This window comes from Oryza sativa, chromosome 3 (assembly GCF_034140825.1).
Source record: "Oryza sativa Japonica Group chromosome 3, ASM3414082v1".
NCBI classification, from domain to species: Eukaryota; Viridiplantae; Streptophyta; class Magnoliopsida; order Poales; family Poaceae; genus Oryza; species Oryza sativa.
The window spans coordinates 2,615,216-2,625,320 of NC_089037.1; the positions used below are offsets into that span (position 1 = coordinate 2,615,216).

The following is a 10,105-nucleotide window of genomic DNA, read 5'->3' on the forward strand; positions in this document are numbered from 1 at the left end:
TTCACTAAAATTAGACCATAACTCCTTTAGTAAAACCCTTTGATCAGGATGTTAAACATAATGCACTCTACCACTATATGAAATTACTTAATCTAATTTAAAATATAACCACATGAAATGACATATATATAAGTTAAACAGTACATAGAGATGTAATTTTTTTTATTTTTATTTTATTTATTTGATATTTTTTCACACTTAGGAGAACATAGGAACCAACCGTATAAAAAATAAACTCAAACGGACAAAATATGTGACATGTAGAATTTTCCAAAACTCTATCAAAACGGATAAAATATGTCATCTATTAAAATAGGTGTAACTTTCTCATACGGACTCGGAATCAGGCAAATAATATATGCACGGACATCTACAGAAAAAGTTACATTCGATTCTCCCCTCTTTGCCGGGTTAGGCGATATTAAAACCTTCAAATTCTGCTTGCAAGATTGTGTTTTCGAGGAGAGAAGTTTTTCGGTGGAGCTTTGGAAAATTCCACATGCCACATATTTCGTCCGTTTGAGTTTATTTTTTACATGGTTGGTTCCTGTGAGTTCCTAAGTGTGAAAAAAATATCAAAAAAATAAAATAAAAATAAAAAAGTTGCACATCTCTCTCCTCTGCACTAGTTCGGAGAGAGGAGAGGAGAGGAAAAATTCTATATGTCACATATTACGTCCATTTGAGTTCAATTTTTCTATGGTTGATTCTTGTGTGTCCCTAAGCGTGAAAAAAATATCAAACAAATAAAACAAAAATAAAAAATTTCGGGGGGAGGGCGCCAGCCACTGGGGGGCGCCAGTCACTCTGGCGCACTCCCCCTAGCCACCTCAGCATCGCCCCGCCACGTCGGCAGGGGGACGGCGCCAAAGAGGCTGGCGCGGCAGCCACTCTGGCGCCTCAAAAAGGACCATTTTTGGGATAAATTTTTCTAGGGGTCTATTTGCGAAATAAGTTTTTTAAAAGGACCAAAATGTGAAAAATCCAGTACTTGTCTCCGTGTACATCGCGTAGCTCTAGCACCTCCCTGTTCCCACCAAGTCCGACGGCGCGACGCTGCGAAGGTTGACGTGCGGGTGTGTGCCGGTGGACGCGTATCGCCTCCTACCGAGGCGACGCAGCGAAGATTGGTGAAGCGCGTGGAGGACAGCTTCAAACAAAACTCACACAAGCAAACTAAAATGAAGCTCACACAAGCTCAGGGGTATATTTTGTTCAAAATAAAAAAATGAAATGCACCAGCCGGGAATCGAACCCGGGTCTGTACCGTGGCAGGGTACTATTCTACCACTAGACCACTGGTGCTTGCTTGTTGAAATTTTTCTAAGAATTTATATATCAGCAGCATCGTTCATCAATCAAGGCACTACTCATAAAATTCAGTATCACTTCAAAATCAATCATGGGTTCAGATATCACTAGGCTCAAGTTCTGAGTTACCCCTAAACCAGCCCAGTTCTACCCTGTAATGGTCTATATATGGGGGGCATACGACTATGCTATACACACTACCAAGGCTACCAAGTACCCAGCTAGTATTTCTAAATGATAAAGGTAAGCAATATGCACTGACACATGTCGACAACCTAACTGCAAAAACACAAATTTGCTGATACACATGCTCCATTCATAGCAAGTGGAGTACACCTTGACTACCCCAAAAGGAAGCACATAGTATATCAGAAAGCACTCAAGCCAAACTGTAGTTCCACACTGACCCCCCATGACACTGAAAGTCTGAACCATATTAGTTTTAGAGCCTAGACTGACACCACCACCATCTCACAAGTGATCTCACGGATCATATTTGTCACACCTTGGCGAGCAAAGAGCAGGAGGAGGTTGACGATGACAACACAAAGCTGCTGCCCCCTTCTCCCCCTTGTGATCGAGTTGTGGTTGTGACATTGAAGAGACGAGCACCCAAAAGAGGAGCAAGAAATTGAAGTTCGCACTAGTCGCGGAGTACCTCAGCTCGGATATCCTCAAGATGCCGCTGGGGAAAGAGCCTAGCTCATGTGGACGCCGAGGGAAAGTGCAACAAAAGAGAGAAAGCCACGCCAAAGTTGGTGGCATCACCAGCCTCGAAACTCGAAAGCGCTAATGCTCGCCGCATATCCTTTGGTAGATACCGTTCCCTCTTCTCCTGCACATCTCCCTGAAGATTGCGTAGTTGCTCCCTGAACTACACCATAATTGCAGAGATAAGCAAAGCTTAATTGCGTCTTCAAGTATTTGCTTTGCTCTAACTGATGATCTGTGCACTTGGTTTATGCTAATGTTACTCTGCAAACAGGCTCAGAGCTGCTTCTTTCAGCTCAACTATTTTTTGCTCTGTTCTACTGGTATGCACTCTGTACTACATACAAGTAATACGTGTGCAAGAATTATTACAGACATGGCTCATGAGGGTGAATTCACTGAATTGTAATCATTGAGAGTATTGTGGAGCAGGTTTCAGTTAATGGAAAGCTAATGTCTGTTGATGCAAAATTGCACTGATTTAGGTACAAAAGGCACTTTTAACTAAAGAAATGATTTCCTGCAGAAAGCCCCTCAAATCTCAAAGAGGCACCAATACTTCCAAATAAAAGCACCCAATGGGAGCTTCCTCTTCTCCCCCCTCTTAAGCCCACGTATGCTCAAGGGCAGGGCACACTCCACATTATCCATGCATATGCATCATGTAATCCACAAGATCTTCTTAGCTTATGTCATGCGATAACTACCATCATCTTGTTCTTAATTTTGGAGTGTGTCCGTGCAATGGGTGGCCGTGCTTCACACGCCTATAGAGCGTGGGCTAATGGTGGCCATGGAGGCTAGCTAAGCTACTTCTTCTTGGGGAGGAATGGCTATGCATGGCCTCCATAGTCGACGACTTTTACCTCTACTAAGGTAGGGCAACTTGTATCCTTTGGCAATTATTCGGTGGATGTCTGTTGGTGGTGGTGTTAGGGATTGGAGCCGGATGAATCTTGAGTTTGATCTTGGCTGTATGATGTTAGACATAAAGAGGATGGTGAAATGGTATATGGATGTACGATGTTTGTGTTTCGGTCCTTGCTCTAATAATCAGTTGTTCTTAGTGTTTTGTTTTTTTTTTGCCCTCTTTGTTAAATTGTAACCACCCTACATATATGTACTAGTATCACCAATAAAGTGATGAATTTGATATTAGTAATTAAGATTGTGTGTGCAAAATCTGTGTTGATTCTTCCATCGATAAACACGTCCATCATTCATGTATGATCTTCAATTCCCCGAGTTGTGTTGTCTACTATGAGCATGCAGTATATACCAGGCAGCAGCCGTAGTCCGAATCAGAAGGTGTTCGTGCCGGCCAAACGTCCACAGATTAGCTGTTCCTATTATGGGTAGTTTTATCAGTCTTAATAAGGTACAGAGATATTTCTAGTGTGAAACTTGGGTATCTCTAGTTACTTCTTGGTATCTCGATGTATGAAATTTTACAGTTCTTGAAAAATTATCTCGAGTTACCTAAATTTTACACTAAAATTTTTGATACCTAAGGTATTAAATTTTACACTAGAAAATATGGTATTTCTAAGTACTTTTTCAAACATGGTAAAATTACCCTCCTCTTAATATAGCATTAGCAAATGATGGCTTGGTTTAAAAAAATCTCTCTCTTAATCCCTTTGTTCCAAAATATAAGTTTGGTTGGATATGTGACATATCATAGTATTATGAAGCTGGACAGAAACTAACTTATTCAGATCAGTAGTCCTATGATATGTCACATTGTCAATTAGAATTATTTCAAGTTGTGGGGAGTAGATCCCATCCCGGAGGTCATCGAGCACCTCTGACCTCTCAAACTCGTGCCACTCCCGCTGATGTGGGACTACCTCCAAGCCCCCAATCACCTGCTCGTCGTCGTCTTCAACGACGTGCCCGTCGATCAGGTGCACCCGTCTCAACCTTGGCGACGCCTTCATGACATGCTTAACAAAGCCGATCTGCCACCCCACTGCACTGAAGCCGACGATGGTGAGATCCTTCAGGCGATGGTACAGATGCTGTTGTGCTTGCACCTCTAGCCAAGAAGCCATCTTTACCGACCCATTGTCAATCTGCATTTAGGTTTCAGAGTTCATGTGAATTCACAGATATATTCCATTCCGTAAAAAAAAACAGATATATTCCACAAAAAATGAAGCGGATCTTTAAGAGAAATGACATGGTTGTTAGGTTATAATATATATGATCAATAAATTTGCATACGTGAACATGGCATGGCTCCAGGGCAGGCGCAGCATCAAGCAGGAGGACAATCCAGAATATATCCCAATTCATTGGCACATTTGCAATGAATAGCTTCTTGAGATGAAGCAACGGGCTGGGTAAAGCTATTGGCTCAATCCAAACCTGCACACAAGAAAAAGAAACACAATTTTCACTTAGAGACAAGAGCCCATTACTACACTTATATTTTTCATTTCAGGAACATATGATTTGCCCACCTCCGGCCCTTTGAACTGTAGAACGAGGCTCTCTATCGATGGCATACTCATGACGAATTTGCTGAGTCGATATGTTGTGTTGCTAACTGCAGAAGGCTCAACCTTGGTTTTTAAGTAGTCCAAACTGACATGCCTAAGTCGAGGCACCTCGCCATAGTACACCTCGGTAGGCTGCACGCCCCGGCAAGCAAAAGTTTCAAGCCAAGGCAGCGAATCCAGATAGATTTCCACAAATTCGCAGTTGTCAACCAGCAACTTCTTAAACCCAGAATCTGGCACACTGAACTGAAGAATAGGCTGGGAGCTTCGGCAATGTCTGATACTGAAGTCCACCAGAGACACACAGTTTGACAGAATACGACTAGCCCCTCCATAATACGAAGCTTTGCACAACTCGAGCTTGGTGAGCCACCGAAGCATCAAGCAATCAAATATACCAATCGGCTTGCAGTTGATCAGCACGAGCCGCTTTAGCCGCATGCTCTGGCATTCATCCAGCACACGGAAGTCATAGTCGACGCGGTGCTCTTCGACGTCGAGCTCGAGATCCTCGGCTCCCCACCTGCCGATCGCCGCGGTGACCCATCGCTGGATGCACTCGCTCCACCTGCCACTGCCGCTACGGGTCTGAAGCCTTAGCTTTCGGATAGTTCTGCGGACGCCGTCGTCGGGAGGCGGCAGAAGGAACGCGTCCACCCGCTTGACGTAGCGGCGCATCGCGCAGCGCTTCGCGCAGCGCTCGTAGCGTCGCATGATACTTTCCAAGAGCGGGCGGGTCCTCCTCGTCCACTGCTGCATCCTCTCCTTCGTCTCCTCCGTGGCGCTCCTCCTCGCCGCCAGGTACGCCGCCTTCTCCGCCTCGTACGCCGCGCTGCCCTCCGTCCACAGCCGCGCGCCTCACCCGGTGGTAGCGTGGGGGGGAGGATGTCGTCGACGGCGAGGTCGTAGCACGTGTGGGAGCGCCGAGGGAGACGAAGCCATCGCTTCGAGAGGATGGTGGTGGCTATCGTCGATCGCGCGTCTAGCCTGTCGAGGATCAGGAGGAGTATGCCGTCAGGTAAGCTGCTGATCATGTCCTCGTCAATGTTGTGCTGATCTTGGCTCATACGCATCTAGGGAAGAAGAAGATGGAACCAACAAGATTACGGTAATTAACGTGAGTTCTTGCAGAAAATGAGGGGAGTGGATTCTAATCCCTCGAGGGGATATCCCCTCGTATATCTTTCAAATTCGATGCAAATAGTTGTGAAAAATTCTGAAAAAAATTGACAATATAGAGTATAATGATGCCTACTAATCCACCAAAATTCATGTTCAAATTCGATCTACACATCGAGAAACAAAAAAGACAAATTTAGATATAAACAGTACGCTACTATTCATACGCTGAATTTGTCTTTTTTATATCTCGACGTGTGAGTTGAGTTTGGACTTAAGATTTTGTGGAGTTATATATATGTGTTGTATGAATGTTGTCAAATTTTTCTAAAATTTTTCATAACCGTTTAGATGGTTGTTAAACAAACGAGGAAACATCTCCTCGAGAGATTAGAATAGTTTCCCGAAAATGAGGGACTAAAAAGTTTCTACAGTAAAAGTGAAACCCTATTTTTTCTGTACCCGCTTGGAGGAGGAGGCGCCGGTGACTGTGCAGACGTCGTAGGCTTCTTGAGACGGCGGTAGCATCGTGCACTTGTCTCCTCTGAAGCCATCTGATCTGATCGTCAGTGGCTGACCGAGCGAGCGGGCGGCGGCGGCGGATCTGAGGGTTTGTACCTGCATATATGCACGGAAGAGTTTATGCCGGCGTGCTGGAAGTTGCAGGACACGGGCTGCCCGCATGCATATGTTTACCTAAAGCCAGCTTATAAGAATCTAGAAAAACTAGGTTTCTCAGCTTCGTTTAGTTCATTTTCTGAATTCTACAACTGCTTGTTAGAATCTAGACTAAAATTAAGCCGGACTGTTTGAGAGAGCTGTTGATTCTAGGAGAAGCTGCAGCAGCTAGAAGCTCCCCCAAACAAGACATTCCAGAAGTTCCCTTACATATATCCAGCCTTCTCCCTAATAATCTAAGATGCAAGTGTCTAAGGTTGGAGAAATAATGCAAAATCGCAAACCGAATCCAATCGATTTGTATGGCAAACGTGTTAATCTGACAAGATGAACTTAGTTTCTTTTGGAGAAAAAAAGAACAGAAAATCGGCGACCGAATGGGACAAAATGATTGAAAAAAAACAAATCTAAACTTTGTGATCTTGCAGTTGTATAAAAATGTAGCTAGAACTTTTGATTCATACTCCGTCTTAAATTCAATCAAAAAAGACGCGAATATTAAGAAAGTGTCTAATATCAAATACTAATTAGAAGGGGTGAGGCTACGAACCCAGATCGTCTAGCCCATCACCATGTGGAACTAGCCGAAAGATCTCTAAGCATTTCTCATCTTAAATTCAATCGTAAGGTCTTTAAGTTTTGTACATGGTCTAAATTACGCACGGAAGAACCACCCAACATGGAAGAGCACAGAGTTCAGTAACCAACCAGAACAAATCTGAACTCCAGATTGCCATAGCATTCTTCAGTTCCCCACCCTACTCTTTGCAACTTCAACTTTCAAGAAAAACACAGAAAAATGCAGGTTGCTTCGTCTGCTATATCTGCATTCGTCTCAATCACCCTCCGCTCAGCGACAACAAAAATGAGCAAGGGCAAAGACGCAGCAGCATGAACAAATAACACACAAGTTCATTTACAGGTCAAACATCATTTTATACTACACTGTTATGCATACCCTGTGGCTCAGTTAATCAGTTCAGAATTATTTCGAGTTGGGGCGAGCTAATCCCATCCCAGAGGTCATCGAGCACCTCTGACCTCTCACACTCGTGCCACTCCCGCCGATGTGGGACTACCTCCAAGCCCCCAGGTACCTGCTCGTCGTCTTCAACGACGTGCCCGTCGAGCAGGTGCACCCGTCTCAGCCATGGCGACGCCTTCACGACATGCTTAACAAACCCGATTTGCCACCCCACCAGCTCATTCAGGCAATGGTACTGACGCTCTTGTGCTTGCACGTCTACCCAAGAAGCCATCTTTTCCGACGTGTTGTCAATCTGCATTCAGATTTCGAAATTGTTGGTACAGATGTAATCAAGAAGAAATGGAAGTGTATAATAGGAGAATAAAGACACGTTTGTGATGTATATATGATCAATAAACTGCATACATGAACATGGCATGACTCCAGGACAGGGGCGGCGTCAAGGAGGGCGACAATCCAGAATATATCCCAAATCATTGGCACGTTTGCAATGAATAGCTTTCTGAGATGACTCAACGGGCTGGGTAGAGCCATTGGCTCAATCCACACCTGCACACAAGAAAAGGCAACGCAATTTCACTTAGAGACGAGAGGCCAAATATACTGTTAGCACATTTCAAGAATATATATAGATCGCTCACCTCAGGCCCTTTGAACTGCAGAACGAGGCTCTCTACAGGCGGCATCCTCTTGACGAATTTGCTCCATGGATATGTTGTGTGGCTAACAGAGGGGCCAATGTTGTTGCCTGCGGTTTACAAGTAGTCCAAACTCACATGCCTAAGCTGAGGCACCTCACCATAGTACAGTTTGGTTGGCTGCTGGCCCCGGCAAACAAAAGTTTCAAGACAAGGGAGCACATCCAGATAGATTTTCCCAAATTTGCAGTTGTCCACCAGCAAATTCTTTAATCTAGATGTTGGCACATTGAAACGAAGAGGACAGTCAAATACTGGATCATATCTGATACTAAAGTCCACTAGATGCACACAGTTTCTCAAAATACTAACAGCCGCTCCAAGAAATGATCTTTTACCCAAGGAGAGTTTGGTGAGCCTCCGAAACGCCAAGGAAGTAAATATACCAATTGGACAGCACTAGCCGTTCCAGCTGCACATTCTGGGATCCATCCAGTATCTTGCGAAAGTTAAGGCTGACGCCGGGTTCTTCAACGTCGAGCTCAAAATCTTTGACTCCCCACCTGCCGATCGTGGCGATAATCCATCTCTGAATGAATACACTCCACCCTCTGCCAAAGGTATGAAGCCTTAGCTTTTGGATAGTCCGGTGCACGCCATCGGGAGGTAGAAGAAACGCATTCACCCGCTTGACATAGGAACGCATTGCCTGACGTTTGTAGCGTTCCAGAATAGCTTCGAGTACACTGATTATCCTAATCCGCCGATCATTGTGGTCCTCCGTGGTGTAAATGTCAGCCAGCCTCTGATCCATAGGGCCCTTGCTGGCCAGCTTCAGGGCATCCTTCTCCGCCGCAAACGTCGCCTTGGCCTCTTTCCACATTCGCTTCACCCTATGGTAGCGTGGAGGGAGGAAATCATCAACGGTGAGGTCATAGCATGTCATGGAGCGCCGAGGAAGATTTTTCCATCTCTTCGAAATGATAGTTGCGATTATTGTTGTGTGTGGATCTAGCTTGTCGAGGATCAGGGCGAGTATATATCATCAGGTAAGCTACTGATCATGTCCTCCCCCTCGTAGTAGTTGTGCTCCTTGCTCATACGCATCTAGTGAAGTTTGATGAGAAAGGATAATGAATAACAGTCAGCGATCTAAGCCAATAAGTAATTTCCAGGAGTGTGTGAAAAAAAAAAATCAGAGATTAATGCCTTCGACACAGGATCCAACTCAACAGCCTACATGGCGACACGAGCAAGGGAAAGTGTCAACTCCTCTCACAGATCACAAGAACAGATAGGTTATCGTCGACTCGACCCAACCGGATCGAGCGCCGCCGCCGCCGCCAAGCCGCCACCAATTCAATTCATCGATGATTCGAGTCACGGATACATTGAGTGTTTTATACCGTATCCCTTCTCTCTCTCTCTCTCTCTTACAGCCAACAGTATTACAGCTGGCGAATTCTTTCCCTATTACAAGAAAGATGTTACTTGGCCCACATTGGCCCACTATAGCGAGGGTTAGGAACACGAGCTCGAATGGGCTTCTTTGCTGTAGCGATTGAAGTCTCTTCTATCTCCTGCTCTGCTGCTATCTCCAGTTCTGCTGTATTGTTCTCCTGTTCTCCATCAGGAAAGATCTTGACAACCCCCTCCCCTTGAAAAGTGGCTTGCCCCCAAGCCAGTGCCATTGGAAAACGCTGCTGAAGATCTTCCCGATCCTCCCAGGTGGCATCCTCTGCAACAGAATCAGACCAATATACAAGAACTTGAGAAACAGTGCGATTACCTTTCCTGATCAATCGCTGGTCCAGAATCTGAAGAGGATAGACAGTTGATTTCAGGAATTTGGGCAGCCGAGATTGAACTTGATGCTTAAATCCATGTGCAACCTTGAGCTGGGAAACATGGAAAACTGGATGGATAGTACTGTCATCTGGCAATTGAAGCTTATAAGCAACAGTACCGACCCTTGCCAATATCTGAAAGGGGCCATAGAACTTGAAAGCCAGCTTATGACAAGCTCGAGATGCAACAGACTTCTGAACGTATGGTTGCAGCTTAAGAAATACCCAGTCCCCTACTGCAAATTCTCTGAATGACCTGTTCTTATCAGCATGAAACTTCATCTTTTGTTGTACTCGGTGCAAATGCTG

At 44.9% G+C, this 10,105-nt stretch overlaps 1 protein-coding gene and 1 non-coding gene across 2 annotated transcripts; both read right to left on the bottom strand.

Annotated features, from left to right (window-relative positions):
- Positions 1-1,234: 1,234 nt before the first annotated feature.
- TRNAG-GCC (transfer RNA glycine (anticodon GCC)) lies at positions 1,235-1,305 on the bottom strand. Its single transcript has one exon. It is a non-coding gene; the product is annotated as a tRNA-Gly (tRNA).
- A 5,796-nt stretch (positions 1,306-7,101) lies between these two features.
- On the bottom strand, positions 7,102-9,108 carry LOC136355570 (uncharacterized). The gene is made up of 3 exons (XM_066308287.1): positions 7,953-9,108; positions 7,717-7,860; positions 7,102-7,603 (listed from the first exon to the last, which is right to left on the bottom strand). Exons 1-3 carry the CDS (start codon positions 7,995-7,997, stop codon positions 7,298-7,300), a joined length of 495 nt encoding a protein of 164 aa, XP_066164384.1. The 5' UTR covers positions 7,998-9,108; the 3' UTR covers positions 7,102-7,297.
- Positions 9,109-10,105: the final 997 nt, after the last annotated feature.

Coding starts and splice junctions, on each gene's coding strand:
- LOC136355570 (XM_066308287.1), bottom strand. CDS start 7,997: ATGCCGCCTGTAGAGAGCCTCGTTCTGCAGTTCAAAGGGCCTGAG. Junction 7,861..7,952: donor TGCAGTTCAAAGGGCCTGAG/GTGAGCGATCTA, acceptor TCTTGTGTGCAG/GTGTGGATTGAGCCAATGGC. Junction 7,604..7,716: donor TGGAGTCATGCCATGTTCAT/GTATGCAGTTTA, acceptor ATCTGAATGCAG/ATTGACAACACGTCGGAAAA.